This window comes from Mastacembelus armatus, chromosome 13, assembly GCF_900324485.2.
Source record: "Mastacembelus armatus chromosome 13, fMasArm1.2, whole genome shotgun sequence".
Lineage (NCBI taxonomy): Eukaryota > Metazoa > Chordata > Actinopteri > Synbranchiformes > Mastacembelidae > Mastacembelus > Mastacembelus armatus.
In genome coordinates, this window is record NC_046645.1 from 21339507 (window position 1) to 21356941 (window position 17435).

The window sequence follows — 17435 nt, forward strand, 5'->3', positions numbered from 1 at the left end:
GACCCTCTGAGCCTTAAAGTAAAGCGTCCAATCACTGATCAATGATAAAGGGCTGTGTCAATCTGTAACAAACTTCCGTGAAGGACAAAACTGTGTATCCTCAGTTATAACTCCTCTGGGCAGCCTCCTCACTCCTCAGAGCAGAAATAAGAGCTTTTGGACAACCTTCATCATAGCAGGGACGACTTCCAGGTTGACCAAGAACCGAGTAATAATAAAATACAGGAAGTGGTACTCACCCACTGAGTGATAGTGATACTAAGTGATGCTGTGCTATTTACATGTCCTCATAAGGCATTAGAGTGTGACAATAAGCCAGTGTGTATAATACCAGGATCCCAAAAATCATTCACTATAGTCATTACACCTGTGCTTTTGTGACATGTAAAAAAGATCAACGATGAGAATGGGCTTATTATAGAGGTGTAATTTGTCCCACCCTATCATGTGTGACAAAGAAGAAACAAGTCAGAGTCAGTCCCACAGCCCTGAGCCAGAGTAATTTAAATAATAAAATAGTCTGTGTGGGTCTACCAGAAGAAAATCAAATGATCAAACATCAGAGAAATTAGTCAGAATTTGTGAAAGTAGCCTGGGTTAACATTCATTTGCATGCAAAGTGATGATGCCTCTATTTATTTAAGATAAAAAACAAAAGAACAAAAAAATCACACTGGACAGAAGACTATTTCTGTGTTGCCTTCTAGTTTTATACCATTTTAAGCATGTCTTTAGCTGTTTACTCCTGGCTCCCTAATTTCTGTGACAGTAGAAAAATAGCCTGTTCCTGTGACGCTTCATCAATAACAGATGTCAATTTTTCAGAGAAGTAATAAACAACCTCCATGTTCCATCATTCATCCTCTGTACCACTTCATTTCGTCATTTCCTTCAGGTTATTTCCTGGTAAGAGAAGAGTGGCACTGAGGAATGGGAGAGCAAAAGTGAAAAAGCTTCTGCATCCTCCCACAGGCGTTCTTGTGCACAGTTAAAATCACAGAGAAACTGTAGGATGCAGGCTGGCATCACTTTTAAAGTTATTTCAGTAGAAATTTCAAGTCAGGCAGCAGGTTTATTTTCAAGCCTTAGTGAGAATTATATACATATACATTTGGGCACAAAAACATCATGATCCTCTCAGCACTTGCAGAGTTGGCACAGTTTCCATTTAGTACTGAGTTCAGACTCTGAATTCAGCTGCACTACTTAAGGTAAAAAAATATAACTTTCCTAGCCCTTCTCTTTACTCAGGAAACATAAACCCCTATTGAGACCAAACATCACAGAAAACCCACAGAGTGCAAATACTATATAACCCGATGGAAGACTTGCTGTAATGTGAGCTATATACAGGCAAGCTGCAAAAGCATCATTCTCTGAGATCCTATCTAAAAATGGTCATAACACTGAAGTACTTCTCATTGTAATCAGCTCTGCTATCAAACCCTCTGATGTACAGAAGCCTCTCAGGAGAAACAAGCTGATTCTTTTATTCTTCACCAAAAGCTTCTGGACACAATCTGCATATTTTAATGCTGTTTTAAAGAATTTTAAACATAATTTAAAGAGATGTCTTATGGATTCTGTCACCTGTCCCCAAAATGTTGCCTCAGCAAGTCTTTAGATAGAGTGAATCCCTGCATCTTATTAAACAGTACTCTGGTCACTAGATCAAGGATCCTTTATCCTCAGTAACTACAGACCTAAGTTCAAACTGATATCAACTGATACTGATACTTAGAAATTGTAATGTATGGTTCAGAGGCCTATTAAACTACGACAACCTGTCAAAATGTGTCAGTTTCTTCCAAACTGCAGATGAATGCAGAATAAAGTACTGTATGTGTGACTGTCTGCCTGTCATTGTATTCCTCTGCCTTCTAGTGGTCAAATTTGATTAATGCAGATTCTCACTTGAGAAGTATGAAAAAATGTGTTTTTATCCTCAGCTAACCTGGGAAGTCATCCATAGCTTCATATAATCTTGTTAGGACTGTGGTAACCATCTTTACATGCTGCCAAAAAGTCATAGCTTGTCTTTAGATATTCATTATTTTTTCTTCAGGATTTGCCTATGTTTTAAACCTTTAGAGAAGCAGTACATATAACACGTCAGCCTTTGACTACCCAGAGGTTTTTCCTGTAGAAGAGTGGCCCATTTATATTAAACCACACAGGTCCAGACTTTGATTCATTCCAGGAAGAATTGAGGTTGGTTGGAGCATTATTAGGTAACTGATAATCATATTGTTTGGACTTTTTCCAGTTCCTTTAGCCCAGGTCTGATATGCGCTGCTAAGCTTGTTGAAACTGCTGTCGAAACACTCAGGTCTCAGGGCCAGGTTAGCATTGTTGGTATTTGTTAGAACACGATCAATCTGGGAGGTTTCTTCTGTGTTAGTAAACTGTACCTTCTGTCTTTTAAAAAAGAGAAGACCAGCCAGGTCTCTACCCTGTAGCTTGTGAAGGATAAACTAATAAACAGAAGACATTGTGAAGACAATGAACTGAAAAAGAGGGACAAGGTGACAATTTCCAAGTTAATTACCTGGGGAGCAACATATGCTCTAAGATTCAGGATGGTGATAAAACCTTTGTTTATGATGCACAAATGGACCTTAAAGTTCAAATAAACTTTGAGTTGTCCTATAAAGTGACCTTCCCTTTCCACAAAGCAGCTTCACTAACAACAGTAGATTATAGTTTTGCTTCTTTGTTGTCCTCCTTTAATAGCCAGATAATCAGCCACTTCGTTTTGGTTCATTCATTCTGTTTTGAATCGCTGAACAAATTAGAGATGTGGGCAGTGATTCAGAGGTTTGGAAGCTGTTAATGTTTCCTCAGTGGCGTAACTCTGAACACATCAATTTCTATTTTCATTATCTAATTTCTCAAAGGGCATACATGGGGAGATTCATTTCATTTCTCTTGTCATCTGAGCAATGAGCTATGAAAACAATATTGCAACAGTATATCATAGGTCTGGATTTCTTTACATTTAACCACTAAGTATTATATCTTTCTCTTTTTTCAGTGGGCCTCAGGTAGACTTAAGTATTGACATTCTCAGACAGTGGAGTTCTAAATGTCCCCATGACCATTATTTTGAACATAGTAATTAGACTGGCAAGGCAAGTGTTAATATTTTACCAATAAGCTCCAAAGTTAAGTGAAGCTTAAAGTCGATACGATTTTACATCCCACTCAACTTTGTCTAAAAACATTTAGACATTGCAGAAAACCATTTGTGGACTGGTCTGCTCTTTTTTGGTCCTTGAGCCTTTTTTGTGATTCCAAACTTTTCATTTTGGAATTTCCAAGCTGTCATGTGAGGAGGGAATTCTCCCGTATTCTCGTTCAAAAACATGGATGAAGTTCCAATTATATTATAAAGAAGTCCATATGTCTTTAAAATTGGTTTAATTTATAAATAAATATCAAAATAATATTTGAATTCTCTGAACTCGGAAAACTGCAAATCAAGTGTCCCACTTTGGGGCAAAACCCCAGAACTGGGAAGCCTCTATAAACTCTTAATGTCATTCAGTTTGAATTTCTTCTGCCTCACAGCTGCCTGATGTCAGTCATGTGTCATTTTTGAAGCAGCACAAACTAGAAAAAAAAGGTGTCACTGGGAGTGACTGATGTGTTATGATTCTGCATTTAAATGCACCACAAACACCTACTGCAAAGCCTGTTCTTGTAAAAAAATGATCTTCATTTCACCCCTTTAACTTCACAAATGAAATGCTGCAATTTCGTGGTAAAATCTGTTACTTCCATACACATACTTGTAGAGTTTAGCCCTGTGGTGGCCATCTTTAATGCCCACTAATTAATGATTAGCTGGTTGGCCATGTGAAAATTCCTCACTTACTAACGTAGCAGAGCAAACCAAAACAAACAGGCTGGAATAGTTGTACTTTGGACTGCTACATGTCTTCTTCAAGGGAAGAGCTGCAGATTGGAGTTAAATTGTGACAAGTGATAGCTTAGATACCCCACATGTAAAATACAAGGCCATGTCTTCCCTCACAATGTTGACTGTTGTTTTTTGTAGAATAGTTTACTGCTCCTTACATACTGAAATAGGCAAAATTTAGAAATATGAAACTTTGTGTGTTTTTTACGTTAACAAAATATGTATTTTTAAAATAACTTTTAAACTTTTTTCTGAAATATATAACAACTATTTACCTCTATAATTTGTGTATGAAGTTATGAAAATCATCAGCGGGGCGTTATAATAGGTATAGGTATAGAGGTTTGTACCTGGCCTTTTCCCAAACCAAGTCACCAGAGACATCTTTTAACAGCTCCAAGAAAGGCAAAAGTGTCCATCACATTTTCCCAAAAAGTTTGTGCAGCATAATCAAGGAGCTCTGGACAAACTGTTGCATCATGCCCAGTATTTACCTCATTATTGCCCTTGCTTATCTCCTAAGGAAGATTACTTGTTTATGTGTGCAATCAGAGCACTGCCAGAGTACAAAATTTTGCAAACAGCATCTTTTAACAGTTCCAGCTATGTGCCCATAAATTAATTGTACTGAATGTTAAAGGACCAAACAAGTGGATTTTCAAGTGTCAGCTACACATGAAATACACTTTTGCATTGTGCTGCTCATTTACAAATGCATTTTTTACATTTGACATTTTTTCTTGCAGTCAGTCATTACAGCATATTGATAGAGGAATGTGTAATTGATCGGTTCTGTTGATAAATCAATTAGCAGCAGTTGAATGCAGTCTGGCTGGAGTTAGTTGTGAGGAGAATGTTCAATGACAGTAAAATGTCTGATGTTAGATTTAGCCTATAACTATGTACACCTGTGTTGTTAGCAAAAGCTATGCCAGTTCTCCCGCCAAGCAAATTTAGCCAGGCTGTCCATAACGTGGCTCACTGAATCTAAAATCTGACTGTACCATCTAATTGAATTCATATGAACAGAAAGAAAGCTTTTGTCTGACTTCAATTGAAGAATGTGTGGATTGAGTCATTTTTATTCTTATTACTATTTTAATATAAAGTCAGTAGACTTTGGTCAGATAGTGCTACAATTCTCTTACGTGTTAAGCTTTAAATTCATTGAAATGAACGATTTAAAAAGCACAAACACCCGAACAGGGACTTAAACCTGGGACCCTCAGATTAAAAGTCTGCTGCTCTACCCACTGCACCTAAACTGGGGAACAATAGTGTTTCTGAGCGTGGGAAAAAGGAGGAAAGAAGGGGAAGAAGGTGGAAGAGGAGAAAATGAGGAAAAAAATGGAAATTTTGAAGGAAAACAAAGTTCATTCAGAGTTTTTGTTACTCTTACATAACACCTGACCAAGTTGACGCTGTCAGATGCAATTTTCATTGTTATTGTAAGATTTCAGCCAAAATTTAACACTTTGCTGCACTTCAGGAGGGGGAGTTATGGATCTAAAGGCTAGCAGTTCAATCCTCAACTGCAGCATGTGTTTGTTTCATTCCAACTCTTACTAAGTGTCATTAAACTTTGAAATTCCATATAATTAACCCTAGAAATATCAATTACATCTATTCTATTACAACCAGACATTAAAAGTTTGCTGCTGGATGCTTGCATATTGTGTTAATATGTAACTAGCATTAGTAAGGATCACTTTACGTTTTAAATGTTTTTCTAGTCATTGTATACTATTATATAAGTTGAATATTTTACTCATTTTTTAAAAAGTCCCAGTGTTAAATAAAAGTAATATTAAGATATAGAGCACTTGAAAGATGCTTTAAAAATGTAATCCAGACTTTATTACAATCTAAAAATATTATTAATAATTATTAAAATCAATATAGAACATAAATATATACAATATTATAATCTGAAAATGTAATATAATAATATAAATAATTTAATGGCACTAAAAACTGTCATTACAACTGTATAGCACAACACATTCACTCATGTCAATAATAATAATAATAATATACCAAGCAGCATTTGCCACATGCTGCTTATTGTATGGCAGAAGATTCTGCCAGAGGGACACAATGGTGGTGGCCTGCTGGTCGCTGAGCGTCAGGCCAGTTTAGGAGCAGTTTGCTAAGCTGTCCACTCTACACCATGCTCATCCACAGCCTGATGAACAAAGTAATACAATGGAAATTAAAAGTAATCCTACCATAACAAGTAGAAAAACCGCACACATGACACACTACAACCTGCGGCAAAAAGACCTACCTGATGATGCTCTGGGACTGCTGGGGGTAATGGCTGGGGGGTCCTGGAAGAGGAGGCCGAGGTGGCTGCCAGCACAGGAGAGGGAGGGAGAGACAGAGGAGAGACCATCTGAATACATTTCCTGGGTCTGGGAGCAGGTGGCGGCGTCTTTATAACAACCTGGGCCGTCACAGTTGAATCAGAGGAACCACTGAGGGGCACCATGACACCCTGCAAAACCTCTAACCTTAGGTGGCACGTTGTCATTTCTTGAAATATGTGAAAAATATAAACCTTTACATAACTCTACAAACATAACCAATACTTACTGATGCCAAGGTCAAAGTGGACCTGTACAGTGTCTGCCCGGGTGTTGCTGTCTGTGCAGAAGAGGGTCCTACTGAGGTTCCTGGTTGTGGTGTGTGTGATGGAAGGGGGACAGAGCTGGAAAGCTACAGGTGCACAGAAAAGAATCAGTCATACAAAACACAACAGGAAAGCATGATCGTTTTGTGACATACAGATACCTTCTTTATATAGAAACCACAGTTGCATGTCTCCAAACAGAGACATCTGTCCCCTCAGCTGCATCGGACATTTCTGTCTGTAATATAGTTTAATAGCAAATCAAAAGAATGTGTCCCCTTTTAAGATGACTTATCTTTACACTTCATATCACTCTGTCCAGCTTTACCTTCTGATACAGATCATGACACTTATTTTGCTGATGTGCTGGTCTGTTTCCAGGCTGAATAAAATAACATAACATCTGGTACAAAAGCTTGACTTACAACTGCCCGGTTTGATTATAGTTTTTGACAACACAGGGTCTGTAATGTTTCTGGTAACACACAAATGCACCAGTGCACTTTGGAAAATCAGCATGTTGTGACAAATGTCATCTCAGTGTGGGGCATGAAGCTGTACAGCTGTTTAACACAACTAGATTCAGCTCAGTCACATTTAGAGTATTAGAAGGAAGTAAACACACTGTAGTTAAGGTTAGACCTTGTGTAACAACAGGTGCACTAGACAATACAACACAAATCTCATTCCCAATGTGACTTGAAACAACATGAGAATATAATTTAACAGCATAATTTAGCAGCGTTGTGACGTTACAGTAAATAGACTGAGGCTTCAGCTAAAATAACATCATGGCTCTGCTTTGTTTTTGACCATCAGATCAGAGAAACCTCAGATCTATGTTAGCGGAAAGCTGGACACTACAGACATCATCATTTCTCAGGTGGCACATTAATGGTTATACATATACACCGGTCACAACACGGTAATAAATACAGCGGCTGCAGTTTTTATCAGGCTGGTACCAAACACTGACTAACACAGACACAAACAGCTACAGTGGCTGACTGTCTACAGCTAAAACACTAAGAGTTCTGTGGTTTTACATTGTTTCCTTGAATCAATGTAAACTAATCCAAATCCGTATCTCAATTCAAACACAGCGGACTTTTTGCTTGACGCTCTCGGCTCATTGGTTGCTAGGCAAAAGATGGCGAAAGCTAGGGCAGGGATTGGCTGACAGTGTTGGAAAAAACTGGGCAGGGGGCGATGACGACTGGCTGACACTTCTGGAGAAGCCGGACAGGAGGGACGACGATTGGCCGCGAATGTCGGAGAACGAGGGACGGAATTTGTCGCAAGTAAACAGACGGACGGTCCCCAGGTGGAGCTGAAGAGCTATCTGAGCGCTGAGTTGCAGTCCCGTGGTAAACATACACACGGGACATTTCGGGTTTAGACATGATAATTTATCGCCATCTAGTGGCCACGACGCGCAGTACAGATACGCATGGTCTGACGTCATACATCAACACGGAAGTGGCAATCAAACAAACAACACGAGTAGAAGTAGTGGATATTTTTCTATCTACAAGATGTAAATGTCTCAGTGTGAACACTAAGAACTACAACAAAACGTCCCAATGTAAAGCGCCGTGTCTGGCTCTTCAGTTTGTTCTTTTGTTTCATTCGCTGTGTCCTGTAGTTTCTAAAGGAGCTCCATGGAGGCATACTCACCCCTCCAAGTCATCGGTGAAGGGTCTTTTGGTCGAGCTTTGCTAGTTCTGTGTAACAGCAATCAGAAGAAGTATGTGGTCAAAGAAATCCAGCTGCCAAAGGTACCAGCACTCAAATATACAGCAGCTGTATCCTCACCTGTGTAGTGGAAAGGGGAACAGGCCTGGAGATGCATCCCCTCAGTGCAGCAGGTCTATAAATATGCTGCACTGACGTTTATATATGGACTGGCTCTTCACAGCCCATGCTTGAATCTTTGTAATTTGTAATATGCTGATAAGCTACCAGACTGCTGCCCGTGCAGAAATGTGGAGGCAGATTGTTTTGCATACTGGAGAATTCATTAATACTTGTATTTGCATTTTTATAGAATTCGTCTAAATTGGAGAATTGGAGGAGAGAAGCCATCCTGCTTTCCAGAATGAAACATTCCAATATTGTGGCCTTCAGGGAGGCCTTTGAAGGTATTCATACACATAACACTCCCCTTAAAACCAATTACAGGCCATTTTGGACTCTTGTGACATACAGTTATTATTTTTTAGATTGCAAAATAGGAAATGTGATTGTGTTTGCACAGCTGATGACCTCCTGTGTATTGTTATGGAGTACTGCAGTGGAGGAGACCTGCTCCAGAGGATCCAGCAACAGAAAACGACACAGTTCAGTGTTGATGATGTAGGCTTTACTACCTGCTATTCTCACTGTTCTCGCAACTATGTGTCACTGTTTTCTTTTTTTATTGTGTATCAAAATCTTTTTTGTAATCTCCAGGTCTTGAAGTGGTTTGCTGAGATGTGTGCAGGTGCAAAGCATATCCATGATAAACGGGTTTTGCACAGAGATCTGAAGTCCAAGGTACAGTAATCTTTAGACATGACAGTTAGTAATTTATTTAAGTTATTAGGTTTTACTTTATGTTACATTTACATTTGTTGCAATAGATAGAACAGGGATTAGGAACTAGAGGAAGAATAGATTATCTTTATGTTTGTTCTCTGAATCAGTAATTTATTTTATTGGCTGCCTGTTAGAATCTTATTATTGTGAGCACTGTGGAGTGAGATGAACAATGATAAAATTGCTGAGAGAGATAACATTTCCTGCTAATATTGTCATTTAGCCATGCTTACATTCTTATTCTTTCATGATGTTAAGCCATCACTTCTCCTTCATATCCTTGCCCAGAATATTTTCCTGACAGATAATGGGACAATCAAGCTTGGTGACTTTGGCTCAGCGTGTGTTCTGAACAGGTAGAGAAAGAAAAGAGAGGCAGCAGTTTCAATTTAGCCATTTTAAGTCAATGCACTTTGTGTAATTTACTGCTGTTACTTTTTTACATTCACTCATTTTTGTCATTTTGTTGTAGCTCAAGGGCTTATGCTCATTCATATATCTGGGACAATAAGCCATACAACAATAAGAGGTATGTTACTATGTCTGTTTATCTGGTTCATGCTTTTGGTACATGATGAACTGTAAATAAAATGAAACATTAATAACCATGGATATGTGTAAATATGGGGAAATTGGGTCATTGCTACAGAAAGTGTTAAGTACATAAAACAAAGAATACACCCTTCTCTTTTATAACAACCACATATGAGATCTAAAAAATGCTGCTGTATGAATATATGTAATTCATAAAATACAGAACAAAGGGCCATATACTGACAGTGTTCAGACATATTTTGGTACATTTAAGAAAGCTTTACACTTTATGTTTGTAAGGTAGCTACAGATTGTGTTAATAAGAATATGTACAAACACTACTGGAGGTATTAACCACATGTAGAGAAATATCAAAATATAATAAGATTAGATCAGTACAGAGAGAAGGCGCCACATTGCTCAAATCTAGAAATAACGTATTTGATTTGCTTATATTACTATTGCACAAACAGTTTTCAAAATTCCTCTGCTTGTTGGAAGTTTTAATATTTAAGGTTTTGTGGTTAGCAGTGGTTAGCACTGTTGCCTCACAGCAAGAAGGTCTGGAGTTCACAACCTGGCCTTTCTGTGTGGAGTTTGCATGTTCTCCCTGTGCTTGCATGGGTTTTCTCCAGGTACTCTGGTTTCCTCCCACAGTCCAAAAACATGTATGTCAGGTTGATTGGTGACTCTAAATTGCCCATAGGAGTGAGTGTGAGTGTGTGAGGTTGTTTGTCTCTATGTGGCCCTGTGATGGACTGGGGACCTGTCCAGGGTGGACCCCTGCCTTTCACCCAAAGAGAGCTGGGATAGGCTCCAGCTGATCCCTGTGACCCTGATTAAGGAATAAGCAGGTATAGAAAATGGGTGAATGGATGGGCTGTCAACAGTGCTAACCACTCATCCACCGTGCTGCCCCCAATGACAGCCAAAACCTTAAATATTAAAACTTCCAACAAGAGGAATTTTGAAAACTGTTTGTGCAAACATAGAAAGGACCCTTCTGGGTTTTGAAACAGGAACATTCTTCCCGTGAGGCAGAAATGCTAGCCACTAATCCACTGTGCTTTCCTAAATGTGCATGTTTACTTCAAAATAGCTTGTGGACACAACGCTTTTCATAAGCTAGTCATGGATGTTGGACTGTTAATGCGATGAGGCGTTTTAAAGACAGTGTGTTCTCATCTAAGTGCTTATGTAACTCCTGGGTGGGTTAACCAGTCCTGTGTCTGTGTGCCAGTACATGACAAATGTCTGGTGTGAGTGAATAAGCCTCTCTTATGTTTTTTTTAATTGTGCAGTGATGTGTGGTCTCTGGGCTGTGTTCTCTATGAGCTCTGCACCCTGCGACATCCGGTACTTCCCCTCCCTCCTCTCTCCATGCACTCCGGGTTTGAGTGTTAAAGAAACATTGTATAAAATACTTCTCTTTCATCTTATATACTGCAAAGCATTACTGTGAAATTCTAGAGGTTCAGTATTGTCAGATAAGTTAGATTATCTCCTGTGTATTTTTTATGACTCAGATGTTGCATTGTGGTCTGTTGTCCTGGAGATCCTTACATCTCACTCTTGTGTCCAGTTCCAAGCATCCAGCTGGAAGAGCCTGATTCTTAAGGTGTGTCGGGGTGCATACCCTCCACTCCCCAAGCACCTGCCCTATGAGCTGCAGTATTTGGTCAAGCAAATGTTTAAGACAAACCCAAAGGATAGGCCGTCTCTGCATACCATCCTAACATCTCACCGCGTTTCCAGGCTGCTGCGTTCACATCTGCCTTCCCAGGTAAAAACACAGTGTTCATATGAACTCCCTGCATGCTGACAGCCACTAAAGCAGTTGAGCCTGAAGTGTTTTTATGGCTGGCTATCCACCATAACAACATACTGCCAGTTACACAGTTTCCCCAGCTGTGGTGACCTTTGACATGCAGCTGTTATTTCAGATGGCTGTGGAGCTTGTATTTTGGGTTTGATTTACTGCATTGCTTTGAATTTTTTAAAGGTGATAGAGAAGGAGCAGCAAGGGAGGCGTACAGGTCGATGGAACAGAGAAGAGGGGCAGAAGGTGGCTAATATCTTGGAAAAGAAGAGTTTAATAAAAACATCAACATTTGAAGGTACAGTCCATGTCAGTGTTAATGATGTATTCATGTTAAGGATATGCTGCTGCAGTTCTGAGAGAGCCACATCAGTCTGGTATGAACTTGCATGTGGTTGTCAGTATTTTCATTATTTTCAAGCAAGAATTAAAACAAAAAAATTGGAACTGTTCACCTCAGGCACTGAGGGTCACTATGAAAGCAGAGAGCCCAGCCACCGGAAGCAGTGGGCAGTGAAGCCATCAGACACTGTGCTGCAGGTGTTAGCCAGTGCCAGCCTTGCCTCATCTGACAGCATGACATCAAACAGCCAGGATCATGAAGGTTGTGTTTGTAGCATTAGCATTTTGTGAAATGTAGGTAAAAGTTAGCAACGTTTCGAGAATGGAATACAGCATCAACCTGTTGTATCTTTGTTTTTCCAGAGGTGTCAGAGGACAGAAGGCAGAGGAGACAATGGGAGAAGGACCCTCCTCGGGGGCTTCTTAGTCTGTTGGAGAAGGCCCAGCTGAGCAGAGCCTTCAGCACTTTTTTAATAAACAGAGGTCTGTAGAAATATCTGAATTCATGTTTTTTTAATGAACAACACTTACTGTAAGGCATAACAAACAAATTGAAATTACAGTTTTTTATATTTCTTGAAGGAGTCATTTCAGTCAGGGAGGTTGCTTGTGGTTTTCAGGTGGTGACCCTCTGGTGGGACCCCTCTCCCAACAGCAGCGTGACGACACTGATGGTCTTGAGCCGGAAGTGGCCATGGATGAGGAGCGCCTGCAGCCTCGCTCTGATGATGAGGACACGTAAGTAACCGTGATTTGCCGTAATTGTTCATGGTTTAGCCCTCTGTGTAAAAATAATGTACAGATGTAAAGGTCTGTGTTGGTTTTAATGTGTATGGGGGTTAAGCTAAAAAAAGAAAGAAAGAAAGTAATAGAATAATAGCCTGCCAAGGAAGAGAGTAGGGGAATGTTAAGCACATTAGAAAAAAATTAAACATGACAGCACCTGGTAAAATTAACATGATTCTCATTAATGTGTACATGGCATTCTGTATAAATATCTTTTAATTAATTGATGGATTTGGCATCTTACACTGGCTTTAAAAAGCCTTCAGAGGCCTGCACTTTTTGCGTGTTATTTTGTGTCACAGTAGATTTAATTTTAATTTTTAATTTTAATTTTGCTCATCAGACAACCTACACTCAATAATCAATGAGTCAAAAACTGAAATTTCTCCTTTAGGAAGGTATTCAGATCATTTTATTCAGCATTTCTTTAAAGCCTTTGCCAGCAATTGCAGCTTCCAGTCTTCTTGGTTAATCCCCTCAAAGCTTCAACACCTGGATTTGGGCGGTTTATCCAATTCTTGGCAGATCCTCTCAAGCTCCATGAGATTGAATGGGAAGCGTCTGAGCTGCCATCTTCAGGTCTCTCCACAGATTTTCTGTGTGAATAAAGTCTGAGGTTTGGCTGGACCCTTCGGGGACACTCAGAGAATTGGCCTCTAGCCACTCCAGCACTGTCTTGGCTAATCAAAGTGTGCAAAAAGTGAAAAGTGTCTGAATATTTTTTGAAACCACTATATGAAAAGGAAGTATAAATGTACTGTGTGTCCTGTCTTCACAGAGACTTTGAGGAAGAATCTCCATGTGACTGGATAGATGAATTGGAGAACATGTTTTCAGAACACTAACGGGCGGCTCCATCACAGCCTACACAATCACAGCCTACACAATCACCAGGCTGTCACTATTAATGTTTACCTTTGTTTAAAACACTAATTGTGCACAAACCAAAATCAGTTCATGCGATGTGTGTTGGACCATCTCTTACAAATGAGTTCTGCACTGATTTTCATAAACTGAAACAAACATTTAACTTTTGATTTGTTGCAACAAAACACTAACACTTTGAACTGAATCCTGTTCAGCTTGTTGTCTGTCTCTGATTAGAGCTGAGCAGCTGCTGTGTACTGTTCTGGTTACCAATGATAACATTCCAAATAGATTGAGGCCATCTGGAAGCTCCTATATGGCTTGTTGGGGAATCAGGAAATATTAGCCTTAATGCAGCTGGGTCTCCATGGGGTCAGACCATTTTCAAGTCTGCTTCCACCCTTTGATGCCCTTTTTTCTGCAATATCAAAACTAGACTAAACATGTTTAGTCATTGTTCTTTAGCTTTCATTGCGAGACACTAACAAACCAGACATCTGGTATCTTTAGCTGGTGTGTTATTTTTAATTTGTTGTAAACACAATGGTGTACACCAGACAGATGTCTGTGCTGGTCTTTATTATAGTAAATCTTGATTATACCACTAGGTGGAGTTGTAATCATTGATGTGAACCCTGTGCAGCAGGCAGGAGTGATAAAAGCTACATTTTGGTTGAAATACATTTAAACCTTTGTTGAAATATTTTTTTATATTAAGATGTAATTAAATAAATTTGTGGAAGCTCATTCTGCTGTATGTGAATCTAAGAGTGTATTCTTGGTTGCTGGCACCATATAACATAAAGGGAACAAGCAGAGCCTGTTATTCTCTTTGTTTTGCCAAATTAAAAGCTTAACTAAATAGAATAAAGCAGACATCACTGAGACAAAAGCCAAGCCTCACCCATGGCAGTTTGGGCTCAACCGGATATAGATACTACAGTCCCTTGAGTCAACAAAACCATAATGGTGCTGATTCACCAACAGTCACACCACACATGGATTATCCTGCTGCCAAAGTTCCTCCAGCAACAGAAGCTTCCCATTGGCTGGTGGGAGAACTCCACTGAATGTGAATACATTTTACCAGATATCTGCCCAAGATGTGTTTTATTGAGGAAGCTCAGGGCTGCAGCTTGTCCCTTATCTTGAAGTCACACTGAATCCCCCTCCCTGCTGAGACTCCAGCCCCCTGCATTTTTATTTTTGTTGTATTTCCCCTTGTACCTCCAAAGATGTCCATTTTTCAGTAGAAATACAGATAAAGTTGTGCAGCATAGCTCAGCAACATCACCATCATGCTGTGTGTCCTGCAGATAGTAGGGTCTCTAATAAGTGTCCACAATAGACCGGACTGTCTTTTTAACTCAGTCTGCTAATGGAAACATGTGGGGGACTTAAATGAAATAATAAAGATCATGTTATTAGGGGACATTAATCTGTTATTTCTAAGCATCAATAGCCTTTTTGCATCAAAAGCGATCAAGGATTTTAAAGTGGAATCAAATTTCTGATCAGATTCTTTGGTTTGTTTTCTTACTCTGATGAAATATTTCACTCTTAAAACATCATGTTAATCATGTTATCTATGAAAGGATCTTATGCATTGAGCAATTTGGAATTCTCATTTTAAAAAATGGTTTCAACAGGTCTAAATACCCCAAGAGCAAAGATAACAGAAAACTATTTGGCTGTTGTCTTCTGCAGTTAAATGTTAATTTATATTGCCATTCCAAGATATGATAAATGCAATAAAAATATCCCCCCCAAATTAGTAAATTGTGGTGTGGTTTCTGTAAGGCTGCAAGACCTCACCTGAATAGAAAAATCCTGACTGAACAGTTTATGAGTACAGAGGCAAAGAAGCAGATGAACAGGAGCTTCCTCTTGCAGGAAGGATGTGAAGTTGTGTCTGTTGTATCTCAATAGCCAAAAATGGGTCAAAAAAGAAATTTCTCTTTTAATGAATTGCTGCATGTGTGCAACACTATTATACTGTGTGACTGTGTGTTAGGTGAAAGAGAAAGCAACATTTATTTCGAATCATGGTGATGATCTTACTGAGTGCTGCTGAGTGGAATAGATGGTGAAGTGAAAATGTGCAACAGTTCCACTGAGTAACTTTGAAAGTATCTCTGTGATCTGCCTTTTGTTTTCAGTCGTATATGCAAAACCACAACGCTTTGGTGTCATACCTCACAAGCAAACTGGGCAACTCAGATGCAAAACAAGAAGATGGAAGAAAAGAACTGATGGAAACTGATGTGCCATTTCATCTGTCTTTTTCAGTTAATTTTCTCATTTTGATTCCCACTTTTAAAACTGCTATATTTCAATATCTACTCAGAGTCACAGGGAGGTTGTATCTATATCCCTGGGGGCAGACTCAGACATCTAATCTGAAGTGCTTCATTGATTTTCTTCCTGCTCATCCTGGTGACCTTATAGCAAACAATCACGTAGCTTCCCGTCTTACTAATGATGCACAAAAGGTCTATCAGTTTGTCTTTTTGGGAGATTGTCCACACACCTCGACCTGTTGACCCTCAGCTTCTGTCATGATCTTTGATGGAATATCAACGCTTGTTATCTGTGACAATTTCTGTGTCCTTTTTGTCTGCCTGTCTCAGTGGCTGTTATTGTGGCCTGCTTTCTAAAGACCCCCAGCTTCACTCAGGAAGAACCCTGCAGATGCAAAATGACCCAGTGATCTCTGTCATTCTTGAAAAGTCCTCTTTTCAGTTATTTAGAACAAACTAAGTTAACCTTAGTTTCCACATTTCATGTTTTTCTTGATGTTCAGATAAAGAAAATTTCTGCATTTGAGGCCTGACTGGTATCCGTTACACATTGAAAGGAATTGTAAAACCTGTTACTATGAGTCACCCAGTAAAGAGAAGTGTTGATTATTCTTCAGAGGGAGTAGGTCTTCCTGTTAATAACAAAGCACTTAGGCACTGCTGCTGGGAGTTTCTTTGCAACTATAAATATGGAAGCTGTCATTGTTATGATTATTTCATGCCCTCTGCAGTGACCCTCCTTTGTCTGCTGCCAGTGTTTTGTTGCGCTATATCAGACAATAGATAGTGTGGCCAAGCAGGGTTTGTCCTGGAACAGCGCAATTCATCAGCTGCTCAAAATAAAAAGGTCAGGAACAGTTAAATTTGGATCTTATGTGAAGAGGGAAAGTGTGGGCTCTGTGCTGATTGGTTGGTCAGTTGCAGTTAGATGTGTTTCTTGCTTGTGTCTGACAGGAACCTGTCCACCTTTAGGCGGGGTCACAGTCTCTGCTGGCCTGTCCCTTCATCATTCCTTCTCTGACCCAGTAATAGCTCAATAGCAACCAAGAGTTTCAACAATCTTATATACAATTAACTGAAATCAGATGCTTTGCAAATTGTAAGAGAGCATTGTTCCATTTAGGTGTATTTAAAATGTTTGAATCTTATATTTTTTTATTTTTAATCCTAGGTGTAAGTTTAAATTGTAACATCAAATTGTAAATTGTGTGACATCAGTGGCAGTAAATTTGTTTCTTCTTTCTTTCTTACTAATTTAATAATAATAAATAATTATAATAGAAGTTAATAGAAAATCTTGCTCTTGCCTTTTTATCACTTCATGGCTCTACTTATATTTATATAGACAAATATCTCATGTCACATACTGTCTCCCTCTCTTAGTTGGACTTTCTAAGCACATATAATGGAAACATTTCACACAGTCAATTCCAACAAACATGCTGTTTAGTGTTGCGTATGGAAAACAAGCAGCATAACCAATATATTATTATCACAAATCACAAAGAGATTTTCATGCTTTACATGCTTATTAGTACCTTTGTGTTCTATGGAATTCCCTTGGTCCTATCTGCCTGCTATATGGGCCACCTTTTTTGTGGTTTGTTGTAGGGTGATGCAGATAACCTCAGGGGTATCAATGAGCCACGTCCTTCC

The 17435-nt window shown here is 39.2% G+C and overlaps 1 protein-coding gene and 2 long non-coding RNA genes across 3 annotated transcripts; 1 reads left to right on the top strand and 2 right to left on the bottom strand.

Moving 5' to 3' along the window:
• Positions 1-6221: 6221 nt before the first annotated feature.
• Positions 6222-8414, bottom strand: LOC113125635 (uncharacterized). Its single transcript, XR_003295169.1, has 4 exons — positions 8370-8414; positions 8232-8278; positions 6518-6640; positions 6222-6419 (listed from the first exon to the last, which is right to left on the bottom strand). It is a non-coding gene; the product is annotated as an uncharacterized LOC113125635 (long non-coding RNA).
• Positions 7637-15241, top strand: nek3 (NIMA related kinase 3). The gene is made up of 13 exons (XM_026299215.2): positions 7637-8332; positions 8602-8695; positions 8812-8909; positions 9006-9089; positions 9420-9487; positions 9604-9660; positions 10967-11021; positions 11248-11448; positions 11668-11782; positions 11945-12088; positions 12190-12309; positions 12447-12564; positions 13391-15241. The coding sequence occupies exons 1-13, from the start codon at positions 8216-8218 to the stop codon at positions 13455-13457; spliced, it is 1338 nt and encodes a 445-aa protein (XP_026155000.1). The 5' UTR covers positions 7637-8215; the 3' UTR covers positions 13458-15241.
• Positions 12325-15474, bottom strand: LOC113125634 (uncharacterized). Its single transcript, XR_003295168.1, has 2 exons — positions 15295-15474; positions 12325-12548 (listed from the first exon to the last, which is right to left on the bottom strand). It is a non-coding gene; the product is annotated as an uncharacterized LOC113125634 (long non-coding RNA).
• Between the last annotated feature and the right edge of the window lie 1961 nt (positions 15475-17435).